This window comes from Meriones unguiculatus, chromosome 14 (genome assembly GCF_030254825.1).
Source record: "Meriones unguiculatus strain TT.TT164.6M chromosome 14, Bangor_MerUng_6.1, whole genome shotgun sequence".
NCBI lineage: Eukaryota > Metazoa > Chordata > Mammalia > Rodentia > Muridae > Meriones > Meriones unguiculatus.
Window position 1 is genome coordinate 87576901 of NC_083361.1, and position 24926 is coordinate 87601826.

At 42.9% G+C, this 24926-nt stretch overlaps 1 protein-coding gene across 6 annotated transcripts in view; it reads left to right on the top strand.

Annotated features, from left to right (window-relative positions):
- Nucleotides 1-24926, top strand: part of Stim1 (stromal interaction molecule 1) — a 196431-nt gene that overhangs the window by 145896 nt on the left and 25609 nt on the right. For all 6 annotated transcript variants that reach the window (XM_060367712.1, XM_021652007.2, XM_060367711.1 and 3 more), the window contains exons 3-5: nucleotides 5058-5172; nucleotides 19596-19707; nucleotides 22595-22710. In XM_060367712.1, the coding sequence (XP_060223695.1) occupies nucleotides 5058-5172; nucleotides 19596-19707; nucleotides 22595-22710 (343 nt within the window). The remainder of the gene's footprint in view (nucleotides 1-5057; nucleotides 5173-19595; nucleotides 19708-22594; nucleotides 22711-24926) is intronic.

The window sequence follows — 24926 nt, forward strand, 5'->3', positions numbered from 1 at the left end:
AATTAAATTATTTATAAGTAAGTGGTCTGTGTATGAGGGTATTATTGTTACCTCCATTTTACAGATGATGTACATGATGTATTAAAAGTAAGTGGTAGATCCACAATTCAAAACAAGGCAGCTAGCTTTAGATGCAAGGTCTAACTCCAATTCCAGTCAGTTTATCCCTCTTAACACCTGAGACATCCGTCCAGCATTCAGTGTGTTGTAGGATAAACTTAAATAAGAGACAACCTTTCAGCAATTTAATAACTGGATTCCCTGCTCTGTGCCAGGGCCTCTACTTGTCAGTAAGTTTAGGGAGCTAAACTCATTATTCATTTAGTATTTTAGGAAGTTTACACACTAAGTGAATAAAGAGACAAATGATAATATACTTTTCTATTTTTGAGTTGCTTAGAGGAAGTAGGAAGGGACTAATTACTACTAATTATACTGTAGTGGGAATGCTGTCATAAATGTATACCCTCAGAACTAAGGGAGCCAATGACTACCTACAAGTGTGGAAGACTGCACAGGGCAGTGATTTTAACAGGCATGACGTTTTTATAGGCATAAAACATTTCATGCGGAGCATGTTGTGGAAAGGCCTGAAGCTATAAAAGTGCAGGACTAGCTTAAGAACCGGAAATGGCGTTAGTTGTTTTTTTCTGGAAATAGCCAGAGAGTAAATGTTTTAGTGTTTACTAATCACAAAGTTTCTGTAGCAACTACTCAGTTTTATTTATTTATTTATTGAGATAGTGTCTCACTGTGTAGTCCTGGCTGTTCTGAAACTCGCTGTGTAGACCAGGCTGGCCTTGAGCTCGTAGAGATCTGCCTTCCTCACCTCCTGAGTTCTGAGATTAAAGGCATGAGCCCCCACACCTGCATAGTGTGAAATTAGCCGTAGATAATGTGTCAATGAATCGACATTGCTATATTCTGTGAAGTTTTACATGCTGGGGCTGGGGACATGGCTCAGCTGCTAGAGGCGTGCTTGCTTAGGTTTGACCCCAGCACCACATGTACTGGACATAGTAGTGATAAAAACTTATAATCCCAGCACTCTGGAGGTGGAATCAGGAGGATCAGAAATTCAAGTTCTTCCTTGGCTATATAACACATGTGAGGGCATCCTAGGCTACATACTAAGGCAAATAAACCCCAAATGAAAAAAGAAAATTATTTGTAATTAAAAAGACTGTAAACTGGATTTGGCTTATTATGGCTATAGTAGCCTGACCCCCTGCTCTGGCAGGGAGTGAGAGTGAAGGAATGTTATTAGAAAGTAAGTCTATAGGTCACATTTTCAAAAGCCCAAATTCCAGGCTATGAAACAAGGGCTTTATGATGAGGAGTCATGGAATTTCAAGTGGAAAGTTGGTCTAGTTAGATTTGTATTTCATAAAGGTCATGCTAGTGATTATTATGTGTGTGTGTGTGTGTGTGTGTGTGTGTGTGTGTGTGTGTGTGTTTTGAGACAGGGTCATATGTAGCCCAGGATGACCTTGGACTCCTAATCCTATCTTCTAGGTGCTGAGATTACATTTGTACATCAATGTACCCCATTTCCTTCTCGTGTTTATTTAAATTGGCGGACAACCTAGATGTATAAAGATGTGTGAGAAATGACTATCTTCTCCTAACCTTTTAGCTGTAGTTGGTGAACGCCGCTAAGGGCGGTTATTTCGCTTCTGAATCATTTCTGTTTTAGTCCTGTTTTAGTAAGTGGCACCTGGAGCTATCAGTTAAACCGAGCGTCCTTAAGCGAATGTGATGGCACACTTTTGTAATTCCGGGACTGAGGATGCTGAAACAGTGGGGTTACATGCTTGTGGCTAGCCTGTACTACATAGCAAATCCCCGCATTGAAAAACAAGCAAATAGCAACACACTAGGTATGTGGTGCATGCCTGTGCCTCAACACTCGGGAGGTGAGGCAAGAGGAGTTCAGGGCTAGCCTCAGAATACAAACCGTGAACCACAGCTAGACGTTTAAGGCACAAGAAGGGCTGAGGAACATGGGCTTTTACTATTTGTGGGGAGGGCCTCAGAGGTGCTGTTTGGTCTGAGAGACAGAGAAGACATGTCATGAGGATCAAGGTTGGCTAGAAGAGGAAGGAGGCAATGCTAGAAGGGGTAGGTAGCTCTGGAGCTGCTCTGGTCCCTGCACCTGGAGGTGAACGCTTCTGTTTTCAAGTCAGTGAGTTCTGTCTCCTGAGGAGACTGGCTGGGCCTGGGCTGAGGGACTCTGGAGCTGTATCTTCCTTCTTCTCAGCTTCCACCCACAGGACTTCACTACTGCTTGGGATCGGCTTTGTGCTACCTCATGGAAGATCACTTTTCTGAGCTCATAGTGCTAAATATACCTAGTGACAGCTGGTGCCTTGGCACTTAGGCAAGCTGCTGAGCTGTCGTGCTAGCCAGTGCCACATTCCCCATGGTAAGACAAAACTTTTAGGGCACCTCCTTGGACCTTCTTGAGAGAAGAGCTCCTTGTTCTGAGCTTGAAACAGTAAATCCTTGTTCTGAGAGCCAGAAAGCAATCTGATTTTTGTTGTTGCTTTTTATTGCTTTTATACATTGTTCTAGTTAAGACTTTAGCTATTTGCTGACTAAAGAACAAAATTTAGAGTAAAATAAAGTTAATGCTTATCTAAAATATAGTAGAAATTGGAGCTCTAGTTTAACATAATGCCCTTTTAAAAATTTACTTATTTTCTGTATATTGGTGTTTGGTCTTCATATATGTCTGTGTGAGCTCATCAGATCCTCTGGACCTGAAGTGACAGACACTTGTGAGCTGCCATGTGGGTAACTGGGAATTGATCCTGGCTCCTCTAGAAGAGCAGCCAATGCTCTTAGCCACTGAGACATCTCTCCGGCCAATTCTTTCTCAGTATTGTACTGTGTGCTTATCATGCAAAAGGCAGAGGCAGGAGGATTGCTACAAGTTTGAGATTAGCCTGGTCTACATATTGAGTTCTAGTTCTAGGCTAACCAGGGATACATAATGAGACTCTGTCTTGGAACAAAACAAAAAGAAAAGAAGAAAAGGGAAAAAAGGCAATCTCTCATGTAGTCCAGGATAGTCTCAGACTTCCTATGTAGCCAAGGATAACCTTGAATATCCGATCCTCCTGCTTCTACTTCCCAAGTACTGGGATTGCAGCTGTGCATTTACTATGCCTGGCTTAAAAAACAACAACAAAACAATTCTTGTATATTTTGTTTATAACTGGATAGCCGGGAGCTTCTGCTAGGAAACATGGTTTTGAAGGGAAGAGAGATACATAACAACTCTGATAGGACACACACTGGAGTTGTGGGAGCAGAAAAGTCAAGATGTTTTTGTTTTCTGTACTTACTGTTGAGTTATGCTTTAAAGCTTAGAAGTGCTTTTGTGAATACCGGGAACCATTAAGCACGGTGCCTCTGTGGGTCTGAGGGTCTCCGGCGAGCTGTCTAAATGCTGCATAGAGTGTGAGTGACGGGGGCTGACGAGACAGCACGTGCTCCTCAGGGGCAGCTGCTGTTGGCCCTGCTGTCTCGTTGCGCATGCATGTGGACCTAGGAGTGGAGCCAGAGGATGAGGCTTGAACCTTCATTAGCTCCTTAAGCACCAACCCTCTGCTCTCGTTTCCTTTTCCGCTCTGATATGGACAATTGATATTTTCCTCAGTGTTAAGTAAAACATGAAGAAAATCTTCATTACCTGCTACATTTCAGTCCTGGAGAGATAGTAGTTAAAGGTGGACATTGCTCTTCTAGAGGTCCCCTGAGTTGTTAAGTCCAGGTCCAGGGTGGGGCTGCTGCTTCTGTTCTCTCATGTACACAAATGCACACAGAGGTATAAATTTAAAAATTACATTTGAAATGAAACAGTTTACATAAAACTTCATTAGTTCCCATTCTCTTTTTCTTTAGTTTTCCTTTTTTTTTTTCAAGACAGGGGTTCTCTGTGTAGCTCTGGCTGCCCTTGAATTTGCTGTGTAGACCAGGCTGGCCTTAAACTCAGATCTGAAATCCACCTCAGCTTCCCTCATGCTGGGATTAAAGGCATGTGCCTCTATGCTGAGCCAGGCTTTCTTCTTCCTCTTCTTCTTTGCTGTGATCTTCCTTTCCTCTTCCTTTCTTCCAGTCTCTCCTCCATTATTTTTACAAAGAGTTCAAAGTCATCCTCAGCTACATAGCAAGTTCCAAGTTAGCCTTTGACAGAGTTTATGAGACTTTGACCAAAGCTAGCAGACAACAAACCAGGCAGACTTGAGAACTGGAGCCACTGGGAACATAGCTCAGTTGGGAAGGAGCCTGCACGCAGGTGTGAGGACTTGAGTTTGGGTCTCCATCATCCATGTACAAAGCTGAGCACCACAGCACATGTCTGCAACTCCAGGCCTGGTGTGGGTGGGCAGGCGGATGCCTGGGACTTGTTGGCCAGTCAGCCTAGTGAAATTGACGATATCCAGGCTCAGAGAGACTTTGTGTCAAAAGGTAAGGTGAATGTTAACCTCTGACTTCTGCAAGTCATATACACATGTACATTACTTACATGTACTTGTGTGCACATGCATGCACAGAAATACTGCATATTTCTTTTAAATGTTAACTCTTCTTTGTTTCCCTTGTGGCTTGTTGAATCCACCATCACTCTTTCTATAATAATAATAAAAAATATGAGAGAAGAATTATAACATATGTTTGTTTTTTTCTTTGTTTTATTTTTGTTTTTTTCCAAGACAGGGTTTCTCTGTGTAGTTTTGGCTGTCCTGCTTTGTAGACCAGGCTGGCCTCGAACTCACAGAGGTCTGTCTACCTCTGCATCCCAAAGTGCTAGGATTAAAGATGTACACCACTGTGACTGGGCTGTATATATATTTTTTTTTTTCACATGAAACATATAACTGTTTCTGAACTGAAAAATTGTTCTCACTTGCAACTGAGACATTCACATACAAAGATACATGAGTGGGGTTCATAAATAGTGCATTGGGAACGTGTTATGTCACTTACGTGGCGATCCTGGTTGGCTGTTTCCCAGGCATCTCATATGACTTGTTTCTTTTCCCTTGCAGTTCCTAAGGGAAGACCTTAATTACCACGATCCAACAGTGAAACATAGCACCTTCCATGGAGAGGATAAGCTCATCAGCGTGGAGGACCTGTGGAAGGCATGGAAGTCATCAGAAGGTAATGGGCAGCCTGGCTGTTGGTCCTAGTTGTCAGAGTTTCAAGAAGAGTGAAGATGAATAGAGGCATGGCCTTAAAAGGACATGAACAAAAATGTTTAACATGAAGTGAATTACTGAAGTCATTCTGTGTAGTCATGGAATAGACTGAATTATAGTCAATATGCCGGGAAAGGATTTGAAGTTGTCCTTCAGGATGTCTTGAGCTCCAGCCTATCAACTTCTGTTCTCACGCTGTCCCCATAGAAATCTGCCGGCTCGTCCTGTCATCTCCAAAGATTGCTGGTTTTTTTGATTGTTTGTTTTACAGTTTTTTGAGGCAGCCTGTTCTGTACTCAGTGTTCAGACCCACCTCCTCTGAGTCCTAGATGATTCAAAGGTTGGGTGGTAGTAAAGATGGGTCAATTCCCGAATCTTTCATACCCCACCCCAAAGTTAAACAGTCCTTCATCTTTGAGTAAAACATTTTCAGCCTCTTCCTGATCTAGATTTCCTTTCTGTAAACATTTTTATAATATCTTTCTTAGATCTGTGAGTTGGGCATAGACACCTAGATGTGGTTTGATTCATACAGTTGAATTGCCTTGCCATCTTTGTACCTGGGCATGGGCTAACACTGTCTGATTAAATGCTAATGCCTTCAGTGGTCACATTCCTGACACTTGTTGAATTTATCAGTGAAACCTTTAGACCTTTCTAATATTAAAGCTCCTAAACCATAGCTACCTTGTTTCCCACCCCTGGAGCAGTTTGTTCAGAATTCTGAGTGAAGGGGTATGTTCAGTTTTATTAGATAAAATAACAGGCCTTTTATCTCTGTGGCTGGAGCACCCTTGGGTCTCAGGAAGACTGGAAGCCGTGCCTTAGCATGTAGTTCAGCTGGCAGCTGTCTTGCTTCACATGTGCAAAACCCCGAGTTTGCTCCCCAACACTGGAAAAAGTAGCTTCAGTCGTCACACGTGTAATCCCAGCTCTTGGGAAGTGGAAGCATGAGGATCAGAAATTTAAGATCATCTTCACGAAGTTCCAGGGCAGCCTGGGATCTGTGAAAGCCAGTGACTCTTAGGTAGGTAGGTAGGTAGATAGGTAGATAGATAGATACATAGATAGATAGATATTGGAAATAGGTTTTTCCCAAGGTCTGATAGAAGAGATGTGTCCTAGTTTACCTTCTCTTGCTGTGACCAAAAAACCAACTTGGGGAGGAAAGGGTTCATTTGGGTTCTAGCTTACAGTCAGGAGAAACCCAGGCATGAACACAGAGGCCGGAACTGAAGCAGAGACCATAAAGGAATGCCGCTTCCTGGCTTGTCCTTTGCGGCCTGTTCACCATGCTTTCTTGCATGACCAGGAACCTGCCTCGGGGCGGCCCCGCTCACGGGGGCGGCATTACTCACGGGGCCGGCTCCACTCACAGGGGCGGCCCTGCTCACGGTGGCTGCACCACTCATGGGGGCCGGCTCCACTCACGGGGGCCGGCTCCACTCACGGGGGCTGCCCCACTCACGGGGGGCGGCATCACTCACGGGGGGGCTGCCCTTCCACCTCCTATGGGGACATTTTCTCAGTTGAGCTTCCCTCTCCTGAGACAATCCTAGCTTATATCATGTTGACAAAAAACTGAACAGTTCGAGGTATTTAAAAAGGTTAAACATTAGGGATCCAGGGTTTCTGAATTTTGAGACTCTCTCCTTGTGTTGCCCATGCTGGCCTTAGAGTCTTAGCGTCTCCTTTCTTAGCCTCTTAAGCAGCTGGGACTGTAGGCACCTGGGCTTTTTTGTTTTCTTTTGTTTTGTTTTTTTTTTTTTTGTTTTTGTTTTCCTGGTTTTTAGATGAGGAAACTTAGGACTTGGCTTATATACTTGTGTGTCCACTGTCAAGTATTCAGGAGAGCCAGGAATAGAGGTAGATCTTCTGATCCTTGTAGAGCCATGCATTTCCTTGTCATGTGATGGGAGACAGTACTACGATTAGTAGAATGAGGCTGTTCTGTTCTTACTCATATTCTTACCTAGGACTGTAGAATTTAAGTTTGAGAGGGAGCATGTGTATATAGATAGCATTAGATTCACTGGATTTGTAGCAGGAAATGGAGCAGCTGCTGCTACTTAACTGTTTTATCAGTTTAGAAGAAGTATGTAGGAGAAAGCCTGGAAATCTAACAAACATACATGCTCCTGCTTACGCGCACATACAAGCTTTACACACACACACACACACACACACACACACACACCTCCCAATCTCATGTGTCTTTATACTCTTGAGCAGCTCAGGCTGTCTACTGATGAGAGAGGAAGCAAAGGCATGAGCTTTGGAGTTCTATTAGCATTGCCAGGAAAGATCTTTCAGCGGGCTGTTCAATTTTGATTTTCTCCTCTAAAAACATGATGATAAGGCACCTACTTTTTAAGAGTAGGTTTTATAAGTACAAACTTATAATGCAAGAGGCAAGGAGTACATTCTTGGCCTTTTCTACAAAGCTCGAAGAAAAATAACTGAGAAAGGAAAGTGACCAAGGGAAGGCAGAAATAGAGGCTTGAATCATAATACTAGAAAACAGCCCCAGGCAATTTTCTGGTAAGAACTTTATTTCTGGACTTAGCAACTCTTTGGAACACTTCCAGTGTATTTCAAATTACAGGAACATGGAAGACAATGGAGTAAGTTTCAGAAGGGACTGAAAGTCATTTACCCTTAGCAGTCAAACATTCTGACATACAGCTGTGTGCCTCGTGGCTGAGAAGTCATACACATGTACCTTTCAGCGATTGTACATGTACCATGTGATTTCATAGACTAAAAGTAAGAACCTTCGTGCGTCCAATAATTTTCCTCAGTACTTAGAGAAAGGCTCCTATATTCTCTCTAGAGTGACAGTTTCCAGAGTACAAAAGGCGAGTAGTACTTTGGCACTTATTCAAACTGGCTGGCCTAAGTGTAGCTAACTGGGGTTGATATCAGCTTTAGTCATTTATGTTCAGACATTAGCTGGCTAATGTCACGCCTTTTTGTTTGATTAGTGTTGTTAACATTCTCTGACTAATGTTGGCAACCAGTCTTTAGTTTTTTTCTTGTTTATTTTCCTTTTTTTTGTCTCCCTCCCTCCCTCCCTCCCTCCCTCCCTCCCTCCCTCCCTCCCTTCTTCTCCTTTTCCTCCTTTTCCTGTGTTACTTAGATCTTAGCAGAAAAGTCTGCTAACCTCTTCATTAACCCAGATCTGGGTTTTAATAATAAAAACAACAGCAACTCAGAAACTACTCTGGCACATATATAATACTTCACATATGCTAAGCACTGTTCTTTATGTCCACTAATTTCTCACATAACTTTATGGTATATAGTTACTGTGGTTGTGAGTTATCTCTATTTTCAGATGTGGAAAATGAGGCAAAGAGATTAAGTGTAACAATGGACTATAATTCTGCCACTAACTACGCAGAGTTACTTCAGATGTCACAGGTTAAGATCATAGTCCTAACAGGTCTGCTCTGCAATCTAATTGCCATCAGTTATAAAGCTGGGGAGTTCCCAGGCCTTTTGCACTTTACTGGCCGCTTCTGCTCCTGCTACTTTTCCTCTTTCTTCCTCTCCTCTTTCTATTAGTTGTTGCTACATTTTTAAGAGAAAAAGAAAATTTGTTTGTTCCCTTCCTTTTTTTCCTCTCTTGAGACACAAGTGGCCAAGGCTAGCTAGCTTTGAACTCTTGATCCGAGTGCTTTTCTGTCTCCCGAATCCTGGGATTACAAGCCTGTGGCCTGGTGCTTGCTCCACTACCCCTATACCACCGCACTGTTTTTTAAGTGCTGGAGCTCAGATCCAGGCTTTCACAGATGCCAAGCTTGTTTTCTATCACTACGCTATTCTCCAAAGCCCCTAGATAATTTTTCTTTCTGATAATTGAACCAAAACTGACATCTATGTTGTGATCTAATACTTAACACAGTCACTTTGTATTTTATTTTAAATTTGTGCTAGAAGATAAAAGGCCTTATTTCTGTCCCCATGTAGTAGGAAAGCGACATCCCTCTCTGCAGCCTGAAAATTCTTGTTGATTCTTATGCACATCTCCTGTGCTGCCATAGCTTGATTTTCAGCAGCTTTCTCATGTGAGTTCCTGTGGTGGTGTTGCCATACACTGTAAACATTTAAAGTTTATCTTGTTCTGTGTTTCGGCATATGCATACAGTTGTGAGGTCATTGCACAGTAAAGGCAGCCTGAGCTCATTACCTCCTAGTCGTCTGTAATCTCTCCTTCTCAATAACTACTGCTGCATGTGGTGGTGCACACACCTTTAATCCCAGCACTTAGGAGGCAGGCGCAGGTGGATCTCTGTATTCAAGGCCAGCCTCGTCTACACAGTGAGCTCCAGGACGGCCTAGACTACCTAGAGATACCCTGTCTTAAAAAGAGAAGTGGTCTGATGATGTAGTATGCTAGCAGTACCACACATGAAACTCTGGGTTCTGTTCTCAGTATGAATCACGTGAACTGGGCATAATGGACACACTCTTGGAAATCTAAGAATTTGGAAGATGGGGGCACGAGAATCAGGAGTTCAAGATCATCCTCGACTACATGGAGAGTTGGAGGCCACTTTTGGCTACCTCAGACCCTGACTCAAACAAACAAACAAACAAACAAACATTGGATTTAAATATTTTCTTCTGGAATCTTTCCTGAAAACCTCCATCTAGATAATGTGTTCTGTGTTCCCATAGCCTCTGATGTTTATCTCATCATTTCACTAAACACACTAATTACGGTCTGTTACTCAGCCTGTTTCCCTATCAGTTTGAAATCAGCATCTTATATGATCCCATTTTCTAACACTTAGTACTGTACTCAGCCCAGATTAGGAAAGAAGTCAAAAGCTTGTCCTTGTCTCTACCATTGTTCCATCTTCCAGTTTTACATTCCAAATCTCCAAAGTTCTTCCGCTGCTGTGCCTTTAACAATGTGTGCTTGTGGGGTTTAATAAACCAGAGTTTGCACAGGAACTTAGTAGAGTGGCCTGTCATAGGAGGCCTAGGCCTCAGGCTCAGGTTATTCTTACAGTGATGTTTCAGGATTTGATATTGACATCTTTCTAGGAAACTAAAATTCCCAGATAGTGGCAGTGGGGAGGGAAACTCTGAGACAACCCAGTTCCAGGCTACATCCCATCTTTAAAAAGAGCCACTTTGGGAGGACTGTGTAGTTTCTATGGTTGCTTATATTTAGAATAGATGAGAAAAAAAAAACCCCTCACTTATTCAATTAAAATTTTAATGTATTTTTTTGTTTTCTGTGTATGTGTACTTTGCTTGTATATATTGTGCGCTTTGTGTATGCCTGGCGCCCACAGAGGCCAGAAGAGAGTGTCAAATCTCCTGAGAAGGAACTGGAGTTACGGATGGCTGTGAGCTGCCGTGTGAGTGCTGGGAATGAACCTAATGCCTCTAGAAGAGCAGCCAGTGTCCTTAACCACTGTGCCGTCTCTCCTGCTTCTTCCATTAATTTCTTAAGTTAGCCTACAAGTAAGCCTTGTGATGCCTTTTCTGTCAGTGAGTTGCATGACTTCCTCTAAGCCTGCACATCACCTGATTTCTCAATGAGAACACTTACCACACCGCTATGTCCGTCATTTCCTCTGACCTCTTCCTTTTCCTGAAAGAGCTCTGTGCTGATAGCACACGCTAGCACCTATAGTAAATACTCACAAAAGCTTGGTGAACGTGTGCATAAACAAATGGTGATGATAATAGTAAAGGTAGCTGAGGCTCGTCTTGAATACCTGGTCCTTCTGCCTCCTCTCCCAAGTGCTAGGATTCCAGGTGTATTCCACCATAGTTGGCTAGCTACTATTTCTTTAGAACTTCCTATAGGAAAGGAAATTCCTAATGTCCTCACTATACCATCTGAGAACTCTTCTTATCACCATTTTATAAGTAACGAAAATGAGACCGGGAAACTTTTAGCAGCTTGTTCATGAGCTTACATGTAATAAGTGATGCTTGGTTCAAGGCACATGACTCCAAAGCCCGGCCAGGCCTTTGTAACTGCCAGGCCATATTCTACTGGCAGAACAAATGACTGACTGAGGTTGACTGGGCGACCAGATAATTCACTAATAGCTGTGTGAAAGAGACTCAAAAGGTTTTGGCAACTTTCCTCATAGACATAGTTCTCTTGGAAGGAGGGTTTGAAACCACAGAAGTAGATGAGGCTTCGTCTAGAGGCACCACAAGTCCATTATGGGAAAGAGATACTGACTCAGGAGCTCATTTCTTATTGCTTATTCTTTTCCTGCCAAGAGAAAAGATTGGCCAAGGCCAGTATCTGCCTTGGCGAATCCCTGGAGGCTAGCTATAGCTGAAGTGCTGGAGTGATACTTATTGTCCTTCTGCTGATGTGCCCTTACCCCCGAATCAACATGGCTCACAGCTTCCCTTTATTTTCTACTCAGATGTTACCTCACCAGCGAGGCCTCTTCTTCCTTAAAAAGGCCTTTCTTTTTATATTTATTCTTACTGCTTATTTTTTCTTAGTTGTACGTATCACCACTTGATGTTTTTATTGTGTTTTTAAACTTTTTCATTTATTATATGATTTATTTATTTTTAAGACAAGGTATTACTATGTAGCCCTGACTAGCTTGAAACTTGCTACATAGACCAAGCTAACCTTGGAGGAACTCACAGAGATCCTCCTACCTCTGCCAGGGTTAAAGACATGGCCTGTAATGCTAGCTTATTTTAGTGTGTGATTGTGTGGAAATCAGAGGGTAATTTGCAAGAGTTATTTTTTTTTCCTTTCACGTCATAGGTCCCAGGAACTGAAACTCAGTTTGTCAGGCTTGGTTGCAAGTGCTTTTTCAGGTACCATTACCTGCTGAGCCATCTCACAGGCTCTGTTTAGACTGCCTTTTTTTGCCTTTACCTTCATAATCATAAGCACCAGAGGATCTGCAACTTTTGAATTCTGCTGTATTTCTAGTCCTGGAGTGGGATCTAGCAAGTAGCGAGGTGTTTAATAATTATCTCCATTATCCTTGGGTTGGGTACGACCTACTTTCAAGAACTTATCATTTAGCTTCAGCAGCTTCTTATTTTCCTTGTCTTTATGCATGACCTTGGACTCCAGACAAACTGGAGTCTGTGTTTTCTATGCATGACTCACACTTTGTTGTTCTTTATATTGCTCTCATTTCTTTCTGTGGTGGATCTGAATCTCTGTCTACCCAAATTATGATCATTCTAACTATTTTATAAGAGTATTGACTTACTTAGTATGTTTTGTGTGCCTGCATGAGTTTATATACACTACATGTGTGCATGTACGTGGAACTGGAGTTACAGATGTGAGCCCCTGACATAGGTGTGCGAACTAGATCAGGATCCTACGGAAGAGCAATAAACTCCCTTTACTGTGGCTCCAGCTCTCCAGCCAGTGAACTGCTTTTTAAAATATTGCTAGATTGTAAACTATTGTACCTGGAAATAGGGTTCTCCTCATCATCACTGCGCTGTTTCTAGGGCCCATCTTGGAATAGTACAAAGTGAATGTTTATTGAGTGACAAGAATATTTCACAGAAAGGAAAAGTGAGGCTCATTTCAGTTTAGTGATTTATCCCAGTTTAATCCATGGTAGATCATATGGAAAGTAAAATCTTTAACTTTCAAATTTTTATCATGTTTTGTAATACAAATCCAGCAGGGCCAAGCCTAGAGACATATGCCTGTAGCCCTAGAACTTGGGAGATGGAGACTGGAGAATCAGGAGTTCAAGGCCAGCCTTAGCTACATAGTGAGTTTAAAGATAGTGTAAGCTCCATGTTTTCTTGTTTCAAAACACCGACCAAGCAGTCACACATTCTGAAAACAAAGACAAAGGTTGGAATGACAGTTAGTTGCCTTGTAGATTCTATCTCTTTTAAAACTTTTCTTTATTTTTGAGAATCTTTTATATTCATTCTAGTCCTCCCCCAAGCTTCCCTGTCCCTCCTAATACTAAGTTTTCCAACTTCATGTTTGTTTGTTTTAATAACCTTCTAAATCCATTTTTTTGCTATGTGTAAACATACATACACACAGGTTAGGAACATGGGAACCTGTCAGTGGCTCTATATATTTAATAAAAAATGTTTCTCCTAATACAGCTGTCTTTGTAGACTAGTTATAGCCTCTAGAGTGTGGTCTCTTTTGGCTCTGTGTAGCATTGTTCATCATTTTGGCCGTAGATGTTCTGCATGTTCCATGTAGACAGGTGTGGTGAGGTGTGTGGTTTTAGGAAACTGTTTCCTGCTCTAATGTCCTCCTGGGATTTGAATATGTAGTCATCTGTAATCTGTATCTGATCTCTTATAATATCTTTCTGCCAAATTCTGTAGTCTTTTATTGACAGTGAGCACTGTGTACTTGCGGTGGCCTTCTTCCTTCCTTGGCCTAGGTATTCTTTCCCATTTTTCTTCTTTGGCTTGAGAATGCAGCCTGGTGGTACATGCCTGTAGTCCTATCTCAATGTAGAAGTGGAATTCAGAGTCATCCTTTACATCCTAACAAGTATGAGGACCTACATTGGCTATATGAAAGCCTATCTCAGAACAAAGACACTAACATCAACAAAAAACTGGAATGAGAAAGCAGAACAAGCCTTACCTTTTAGGTACCTGAATCTTGGGAATAGGAGGCTCTGGTGTCTCAGTTAGACTGCTGAGTGAGATCATGTTGAAACTCAGTTGCCATCTGAGATACAGATGACATGGAGGATACAGCTCATTACAGCTTATGTTGTTCAGTTTGCAGTACTTTGGGTGGATGATACCAGGCTGGCAAGCCCAGCCTGGATGGGGCTGCCTAGGTAACTAAATAATGCATAGAGCTAAAAGCAAACAAAGCATTGCCTTGAGGTTTGGCAGGATGGTAAAGCCACCTCTCTTCCCTACAGCTTAGCTGTGTAAGGAGTGATTGCTTAGATGCTATCTTCAGGCTGCAACGATCCTCTCAGAGAACTCTAACTCAGTCCAGTATTCAGAGCAGTGTTTCTCGGCTGGGGGAGATTTTGCCTTTTGAGGGACATATTTAGCAGTATCTGAAGATAGATATTTTTATTGTAACAGCAGCATTACTGATGACATATAGTAGGTACGTGCTAGAGATACTGTTAACTGTCCTGCACTGGTGCAGTGCATAGCCCCTACAGCAAAGTTAACCCCACCAAAATGTCACTGATACAGAGGCTGAGAACCACTGGCCTGTGTCCACATGGAAGGTGCTGATTAGGACATGCCAAGAATCTATGTCCAGGCTTGTGTTGAGGCGTCTGCTTACTAGACAAAGGGCCCTTGAAGCGCTGCTGGCCTCAGGCTTTTCTACCAACAAAAAAAGGGACCTGCCTTCCACTCCACATGCCAAGCAGAAAGGCCTCTTTGTGTTGGATGAGGCCAAGATCACTTGGCACAATCGCAGGGCTGTGCTGTTTTCTGTACTTTACAGGCTGACACTTGTCCGTCTGCCTCGTGTGTATCGCTATTCTTCATTACCAGACGTTCCAGGCTATAGTGGATGGCTACACTGGTGTCGCTGCCAGGCACGGTGGCCCACACCCTTAACCCAGCAGTTGGGAGGCAGAGGCAGGCCAATCCCTGTGATTCCTGAATTCGAGCCCAGGTTGGTTTCAGGCAGCCAAGACTCAGCTCTCAAAAAACAATTTAAAAAACACTTACTCTGGGGTTGGAGAGAGCATTGGTGGCTCTTCCAGAGAACAGGGGTTCAATTCCCAAGACCCACAAAGTGGCTCACAACCTTTTGTAACTAGTTCAAGGGATGTGACACCCTCTCCAGGTCTCAAAGGCACTGCACACACATAGTACAGACATGCATGCAGGCAAAATAATCTTAAAATTTGAAAACTATATTTTAAATAGAAACAGTAGTTTGATATCTGGAGTTTTTATGTTAAAACACCTAAATTTAATATATATTTTAGACTAATTCATTATTATTGTTGTACATATACATCAATATATGACGTATGTATGTGAGCATGGGTGTGTGAGCCACAGTGTGCATATGGAGGTCAGAGGACAACTTTAAAAAAAGATTTATTTACTCTATACAGTATTCTGCCCGCATAAATGCCTACACGCCAGAAGAGGGCACCAGATCTCACTATATGTGGTTGTAGCTGGGTTGTGGTTGCTGGGCATTGAACTCAGGACCTCTGGAAGAGAAGCCAGTGCTCTTGGCCAGTGAGCCGTCTCTCCAGCCTGAGAGGACAACCTTTGAGAATTGGGTCTTCCCTTTTACTGTGGAATCTGGAAATCACACTCAGGTTGTCAGGCTTGCATGGCGAGCTTCTTTACTCAGTGAGCTAGCTTGGTAGTATGTATCTCTGTGTTTTCCTTTCTTTTTGGGGGGGGTTATTTCTTTGTGGTTTTTTTGTTTGTTTGTTTTTTGTATTTTGAGACAGGGTTTCTCTGTGGAATAGCGCTGGCTGTCCTAGACTCACTTTATAGACCAGGCTGGCCTCAAACTCACAGAGGTCCACCTGCCTTTGCCTCCCGAGTGCTGGGATTCCAGGCGTGTGCCGCCACACCCAGCCTCTCTACATACTTTTCAATACTTTACTTTTAACTTTTTTTTTTTAAGATTTGTTTATTTCATGTATATGAGTGTTCAGTCTGCATTTACATCTGCCAGAAGAGGGAATCAGTTCACATTACAGATGGTTGTGAGCCACCATGTGGTTGCTGGGAATTGAACTCATGACCTTTGGAAGAGCAGACAGTGCTCTTAACTGCTGAGCCATCTCTCCAGCCCCCATACTTTTAACTTTTATTTATGCGTATTTGTGTATCTCTGTGTGCAGGTGTGCCTCGTAACTTTTATTTATGCGTATTTGTGTATCTCCGTGTGCAGGTGTGCCTCGTGTGTATCTCCGTGTGCAGGTGTGCCTCGTGTGTATCTCCGTGTGCAGGTGTGCCTCGTGTGTATCTCTGTGTGCAGGTACGCCTTGTGTGTATCTCCGTGTGCAGGTGTGCCTTGTGTATATCTCCGTGTGCAGGTGTGCCTTGTGTGTATTTCTGTGTGCAGGTGTGCCTTGCGTGTATCTCTGTGTACAGGTACGCCTTGTGTGTATCTCTGTGTGCAGGTGTGCCTTGTGTGTATCTCTGTGTGCAGGTGTTCCTTGTGTGTATCTCCGTGTGCAGGTGTGCCTTGTGTGTATCTCTGTGTGCAGGTGTGCCTTGTGTGTGCAGGTTCCTGTAGAGTCCACAGAGGAAGTGATATCCCTTAGAGGTGGAGTCACAAGTGGTTGTGACCCAACCAGTTTGGGTGCCGGCAACCGAATTTAGGTCTTCTGGAAGAATAGCAAGTGCTCTTGATTCCTGAGCCATTTCTTTAACTCCCCCAAAGATATATATGGCACTATGTTCTAAAGCTCCAGAAAATGTCTTCTGTTATAACAGGTTTATTAATTATAAATACAAGCAGAACTTTGTCTCGGAAGTAGAGAGCCTGTATTTACATCTAGCTAAGCCAAACTATGCTTTTTTTTGCTTCTGTTCTTCCATGTATATGAGTGTGCGTTGTTTACGTGCAGGTCATGTGTTTTTGCATGTGTGTGGGCACACGTGTTGTCATAGTTGGGGTTTCTGTTGCTGTGAAAAAACACCATGACCAAAAGCACTTGGTAGTTTATCCTAAAGTCAGAGTAGGGAAGTCAAGGCGAGAGCCTGGAGGGAGGCAGGGACTGAAGCAGTGGTCATGGAGGAGCACTGCTTGCTTGCGTGCTCCTATGGCTTGCTCGGTCTGCTTTTCTATGGCATCACCAGTGCGGGGTAGCCCAGTTCGCACTGAGCTGGGCCCTCACCAATCAAGTAAATGCCCCACAGGCCATTCTGGTTCCTTCTTCCCAGCTAACTCTTATCTTCTGTAAAGCTGGCATAAAGTCAGCTGTCACACACAGGTAGGTGGGTGTGCGTGCACACATAGTCACGTGTGTGCGGAGGGCAAGTGTTGACATTGGGCACCCACCTTAATTGCTTTCCACATTATTTATTCAGCTCAGGTTTCTCACTTGAATTCAGAGCTCACTGATGTAGCCAGTGTGGCTAGCCAGCTTTACTTGTCTCTGCCTTCCAGGTGCTAGGATTACAGGTGGCCACCTGCCTACCTGCCATTGTGTGGGCACTGGGGATCCCACTTAAGTCCTCCTGTTTGTGTGGAAGTCCTCACCTGCTGAGCCACCCCCATTTTTACCTTTACATAGTCACAATGGAATATAAAGATACAGAATTGAAACTTATGAATAGTAGGCTGTCTTGACAAGTGTTGTGCAGTAGAAATTCCTACAATGCTGGAAATGTGGCATAATTTGTGATGTCTAACATGGAGGCCTCTAATCACCTGTAGCAACTGGACATTTAAGGATGATTAGTGCCACTGAAGAACTGATTATTTATTAACCTAATTTTAAGAAATTTTAATTTAAATAGCCATTGGTGGCTGCTGGCTGCCTTGTGAATAGTACAATTCTACATAGAAGCTTTAAATAAGAGAAAAGCTGTAAAGTACCCAACTTGCTCTGTACCAATTTCAAAATAGGTGTAAGAAGTAGGAAAAATAGTACTTTCTGTCTTGAAAAAGGCTAGAGCTCACGTAACTTGCCAGAGCAACCTGAGATGGGCTTATCCTAAGATCAGGCTAGTAGCTGTCCTTGCATGGCAGCCAAGACTGTCATGACAGGGCTTCAGCTTCCTTCTGCCACAGCATCCGTAATTCTGTAATCTATTAAAATTTTATTTATTTTAGTGTTTTGAAACAGTCTCAAGTAGCCCAGGTTGGCCTTGAACTTGCTGCCTAGCCAGGGATGACCTTGAGTTCCTCATCCTTGCTCTGCCTCCTCAGTGCTAACATTACAGGCATCTACTATGCCGAATTTCCCTGGTTGGCCTCATGTATTAAGTGCCTTCCACTCCTACACCTGTGAATTATTTTAGACAAACTCCTACTGTCTTTTATTTTATTTTCTTAAATGGAGGGATTAAACCCTGGGCCATGAACCTGCTACTTTACTGCTGAGTCATGCTCCAGCTTCCTCGATATATGTTGTTTTCTATAGTTCACCACCACTGAGTCTGATCCTGAACACCTTAGCATTATTCCATTTATTTTATGCACACTATGTATAATTCTTCATCTTTTTAAAACATGTTTTTGCTGGGTGAGGTGGCGCACGCCTCTAATCTCAGCACTTGGGAAGGCAGAGGCAGGTAGATCTCTGTGAGTTTGAGGCAGCCTGGTCTACAAAGTGAGTCCAGGACAGCCAAGGCTGCACAGAGAAACCCTGTCTTAAAAAACAAACCTGACAAACAAACAAAAACCTTTGGATTGGAAGCCAACTTCCAGAAAGCTTGGCATTATGTGGGCCATTGTGAAAGTTTGGCCAAATTGCATGGGTAGTTCTCAGTCCTAATAACACAATAATTTTAAAAAGCCGTTATTTTGGCCTGGGATGTAGCTCAGTTGGTAGAGTACCTGCCTAGTTTACACAGATACTGAGTTTGATCCCTAACACATGGGTGTGGTTGCACTTACCTGTAACCCTAGCATTTGAGAGGTGAAGGAAGAGGATCATACTCGCTCTTGAGTGTAAGGACAAGCTGGGATATGTGAGTCCTTTACTAAAAATAGTATATTATTTTGTTTATTGTTTTGTTTTGAGATAGAGGCAGCTTCAGTCTCACTGTGTAGCTAATTTGGCCTTGAATTCATGATCTTTCTGTCTCAGTATCCCCAGTGCTAGGATTATAGGTGTGTTCACCATGCTCAAGTTTAAAAACACTTTAAAATAAACTTTATTGGGACATAGAGAAGACACCACTATTGTATTTTGGTAGTGTTTTTGATACAGGATCTATCTATGCAGTCTGGACAGGCCTCACATTCACTGTCTAGCCCAGACTGGCTTGAAATGCCATCCTCTTGCCTCAGCTTCCTATATTCTGGGGTTATAGTCATGAGGACTGTGCTCCATAATATACTTCTTTTAAATATAAAGTTTGGTGGATTCGGGGAGGTGTTATCATTTGTATAATAACCACATTCGAGATATTTCTTTTCCCTCAAAAATATTGATTTTTACTGGTCAGTTCTGGCTGAAACCAACCGCTGTTAGTTTTATTGTATTAAGAGTTTCATATAATCAGATTTATATAGGGCCTACTGCTTTCAGACTTATGGTGCTATGGACAAGGGATGTTTGGCACACAAACATGATAAGTGTTAAAGGTCAGTGTGACTACAACAGCAAGTTTAAGTCAAGGCACACTGCTTGAGAGTATCATAAATTCATTCAGCATTGTTACCTTTCACACTGAAAAAAAGGTCAGCTAAATCAAGACATTTTTAGAGTAATGTTTTTCTTTATCTTTTCACAGTATACAACTGGACCGTGGATGAGGTAATACAGTGGCTGATTACCTATGTGGAGCTGCCGCAGTATGAGGAGACATTCCGGAAGTTGCAGCTTACCGGCCATGCCATGCCACGGTTAGAATTTGGGCTGGATTTTTCTCTTGCAGGTGTAGGGGACAGGCTGGGAGTGGGTGTGCCTTCAGGTTGCTCTGGACAGTCCAGTAACACTTCACCCTCAATAGAGTCTGAGACAGCTGCTCTTCTCATATCTGCTGTGTGTTTGCTATAAAGCATGAAGGCCACTTTGTATCTGTTCTCCTGTGTAACAGTTCTTATCACTCCTGGGAATCATGCTAATGGCTTCCATTTGTTGAGTACTTAGTACATGACAGGCATGCCCAGTGGGTAAAGTCCTTGCCTCTAAGCTATAGGACTTGGCTCATTCCCTGGGGCCCACCTGATGGAAGGGGAAAACTTACTCCCACAATCATTTTCTGTTCTCCATACATACATTGTATAATATGACCCCCCAACACAATACCACAAGTAAATAAATAAGTATATTTTTTAAAAAGAAAATGATTAAAAAGAGAACTGATTTATTAAATCTATTGTGAGATTCAGTGATCCTCATTGAATAAATAATGTAAATAATAATGTAAATAAATCCTCACAGTCAATAACCTAACATGAAATGTTGCATGTTGTCATGGGGTTCCTATTGCTGCAACGAGACACTATGACCGAAAAGCAAGTTAGAGAGGGAAGGGCTGAATCAGCTTGCAGTTTCACATTGCTGTTCGTCACCCAAGGACGTCAGGACAGGAACTTAGCAGGGCAGGATTCTGGAGGTGGAGGCCCCAGCGGAGTGCTGCTCACTGGCTTGCTTCCCCTGGCTCGCTCAGACTGCTTTCTTATAGAACCCAGGACCTCCAGCCCAGGGATGGCCCCACCCACAGTGGGCTGGGCCCTCCCCCACTGATCACTAATTGAGAAAATTCCTTACATCTGGATCTCATGGGGCCATTTTCTCAGCTGAGGCTCCGTCCTCTCTGATGACGCTCGCTTGTGTCGAGTTGACACAAAACCAGCCAGTCCACATATGAAACTCTATTAGATAGTGTTAGCAAAGACTGGCGCCTTTTCCTTCTCATTACCTAGAAGTAGATAGAAAAAGTAGATAGATTTTGAGAATACAAAATCCATTTTGCAGAAGTGTCCTAGGACGTTAGGAATCCCAGGCTTTCAGAAAGCACGCCATTTTACATAAATTACACAGAAGATCAGATTTGGTTGCAAATGTCTTTAATCATAATACTCCAGGAGGCAGACGCAAGTAGATCTTCGTGAGTTGGAGGCCTGCTTAGTCCATATGGTGAGCTGCAGGACAGCCACAGAGAGACCTTGTGACAAAAAAATAAAAAATAAAAGTTTACACAAAAGCAAATTGAGGTCTTAGGGGAGGAACCAAGCAGCTTATGATCAGACAAGTGAGAATGCTTAGGACCAGGAGCCAGATCTCCTGACCTGGTCATAGTGCCTTATTATTACCTGTCTCATAGGTGCCCTTGATTGCCTTCCAAGTTCAGAGGAGGAAGTAGCTGTCACTGCTTCACACTCAGACAGCAGTAGAAAGCGCACACTGTGATGTCAGCTTTTTTCCTAGCTGAGGAAATAAAGCATCAGGAAGGATAACCAATGGTACAGAGTCATATAGTATTAAGTATGCCCTGAGAGGACCCAGGCACATGGTTGCCACTTCTTTTTTCTATGCCTGCTGTATTTTAGCAGAAAAAAAAGATGAAGTTCATTTTTTCTTCAGTCATTTTATTTTTAATAAGACACAGTCTTATTATCAGTGTGGTTAAAGATCAGAAAAACTGCATTAATCTTATTAGGAGTAAACTTTATTGCAGTTACTAAGATACTTGCTAATACTTGCTAACTCAGTTTTGTTCTTAAGCAGGTTTATTTATAAAAGCAGTGAGTTATTATTTAAAAAAAAAAAAAGCTGTTCAGAAGGCCCAAGAACCAGTGGGTCATTGAGCATGACATTTTGACCTAGGCTGGACAACTACATTTCCACATGATGAGACGTGCAAGAGAGATCACTGGTGAGATGCTCGGCAGGTAAAACACCTGCTGTATAAGCCTGATCTGTGTCTGAGCCCCAGAACCTTAAAAACAAGCTAGGTGTGTTGTGCACATCTGTAATCCTGCCTCTTCTCGGTGAAATGGAGGTGGGGACTGTCTTGGAAGCCCACGGGCCTGGAGTCTATCTCCTGGGAGAAGTGGGAAAACCTTCAACAATGTGGAGGGAAGAATTGACTCTTGTAAGTTGTTCTCAGACTACCACATGTGCACGGTGGCACATGCATACCTCGGTCATGCCACACCACACCATACCACACCACACCACACCACACCACACCACACCACACCATAACATACCACACCACACCACACCATAACATACCATACCTAGGTCTGTGCATACATGCATACATGCATGTATAATACACAGAGAAAACAACAAGAAGAAGTAAAGAAATAAAAGGACACACAAGAGTATGTAATTAGGCATGGGGATTGTCACAGAGCGTTAGTCCTTAGAGTGCTTAGGAGATTGTAGATCTGGAGAGAGAGGGAGACCAGATTCTTGGTAAGTACTCCGTGCTAAGAGACAACTTATTGGTGCTGGAAAGATGGCTCCATTGCTGCTCTTCCATATGGGTTCAATTGCCAGCACCCATAATGTAGGCCCAGCCATCTTAACTTTGTTCTCAGGGTATCTAGCGCCCTCTTCTGGCCTCTGTGGGCACTGCCTGTATCTAGTTTATAGACATACAGACCAAACTTTAATATACATAGAATAAAATAAAGTGAACTCACTTGTTTAGACTCTGTGTTCCTGAGTACAGAGGAGAGCAATCACAAAAGCTGTGTTTCAGGAAGAGATAAATAATTATTCCAGAGTACTTTGTGCTGTCCAAAACCTGATTCCTAGTCTTTCTCTTGACAGGCTAGCTGTAACCAACACCACCATGACAGGGACTGTGCTAAAGATGACAGATCGGAGCCACAGGCAGAAGCTGCAGCTGAAGGCCCTGGACACAGTGCTGTTTGGGCCTCCTCTCTGTGAGTTGTGTAGAGGTCTGCTTCTGTGCAGTGGAGACCAAAACCACTGGGAGTGGCTAGGCTGAAATCCTGGTTCTCATAGGCTCTTCTACAAGACAGTGCCTTCACTATCCCAGTGGTGTTGAGCTATGAAATAGTCTTATTTTATCTAGCTATATTTAAATGTTTAATCTTCTCATTCATTAAATATTTTAAGGAAAGGTCCACTTTTTGCTAGTGCTGTGCTAGATCCTATCGAAGACCTGGATGAATCAACCATATTCTCCCCAGAGGGGCAGCATGAGCGTTCCAGGCTGGTGATGCAGCTCAAGTGATAAAATGCTCCCCTGCAGTGCATAAGACACTGGGCCAACTTCTGCACAACCAAACTAAAACTAGTGTTCCTTACCAGCACTGCAAGTGTGTGTTCTGTCCTAGGGACAGAGAAAGCATCATTTGGGAGAGGTGGTACATGATCTTTGTCTTTTCGAGGGGCCTGGCTTTACTCCAGGGATTTGTTAAGAGAAGACATTGTAGATGGAAGAAATAACCTAAAGAAGAGTAGGAAGGGTAAAGCAATGAACTAACACATGGGAGTTGAGTGTCACTTAGCTGTTAGCTGCAGTCACTGGGTCTGTGCAGAGGGAAGGGACCGGCTGCTGAAAACTGTGTCCATGGTGGCTGGACTGACTGGCCTTTTAATGTAGCAATGGACATTTGGTGCATGTGTTAGTCTCCGGAGCTCTGATGTGGGGATGGTTAGCCTTGCTATGCTTTTCTTATTTTAAGGTAGCCAACGGAGAACAAAGTTTCTATGGGAGGCTTAGTCAGGGCAATTTTGAGACAGTTTTGCCCATGTAGTGAAATCCTATGTATGTGTGCGTTGGCAGTGTGTGGGGAAAGAAGCTGAAGGAGCTCCCCTTGAGTGGCTGTGACTGCACCTGGCCATGTCTTACTTGCCATAACTCTTCTTTGAGAAGCCCACAACCCTGTTTTTTGGTGTGTTTTACTTTTTTTTTCTGAGAGCCTCTTTTTTAACAGTTATGCTTAACGTCTATATTAAAATATCTTTATCAAACCCCAACTCTGCTTCATAAAAGAAAAAGGAAGAAACTTCAGACTAAAGCAAGCAAGTACTCTAGCTGGAAAAGTCAGCTAACATAAGGACCAGAATCCCAGCTCCACACTACTAGGTCCAGATGATCAGAGTTAGCAGCGAAGCCTTAATGGAGGTTAGAGTGGCACTATACGGAGGACATGGAGACTTTTTCTAGGCGCGTTATTTCATACAGTTTTATGCTGAGCGTGACCTGAACTAAAGGTGGCGAGAGGTCAAACCTGCTCCTGAGATGAACAGAAGTGTCGTATCTGAGAATATTTCTTGCCGTCTAGCTTAGAATGTTTCAGCTGGGCATGGTGACACACACCTATAATCCCAGCACTCAGGGGTCAGACGCAGGCAGATCTATGTGAGTCTGAGGCCATTGTGGTCTACTCAGCAGGTTTCAGTCCAGCCAGGCTGCACAGTGAGGCCCTGTTTAAAAAAAAAAAAAAAAGAAGTTTGGACTGTTTAGTTTCTTTTTAGAGTTTTTTTTGTTTGTTTGTTTTTCAGCTTATTTATTTATCTTCTGTTTATATGTTTATACATGTTCACTGGTCCTCTCTTATGTATTTTTGGGCATTAAGTCTTACTTTGGAGGGACAGAGTTGCTTTGGGACTCGTAGAGTTGGTGTTGACATATATTTGGTATGTCCTATATGTCCCTGAATTGTTCATTTTAAAACAGTTAATTTGTATTATGTGAATTTTACCTCAAGATACTACTTTGAAAAAATTATTTTATATGTATGTTGGTAAGCCTGAATGTATGTTTGTGCACCACGTGATCACAGGTACCCCCAGAGGACAGAAGAGAGCATTGGATCCCTTGGAACTGGAGTTACAGGTGGTTGTGAGCTGTCTGGTGACAGCTGGGAAATTAACCTCAGTCCTCTGCAAAAGCAGCTAGTGCTCTTAGCTGCTGAGCTATCTCTCCAGCTGCCCCCCCCATTTAAGTCTAACCAACAATATAAGAAAGAAGAAAAGATAAATTATAATTTTCAAAATTTAAAGCGTCCGTGTATTGAAGAGCGTATCCAGAGAATAAAGACTAGCTACGCATAGCGGCATGGATACTCATCTCAGCATGTGGGAGGCAGAAGACACACCCCAGAGAACCTCTGGTTATGCCTGGAAT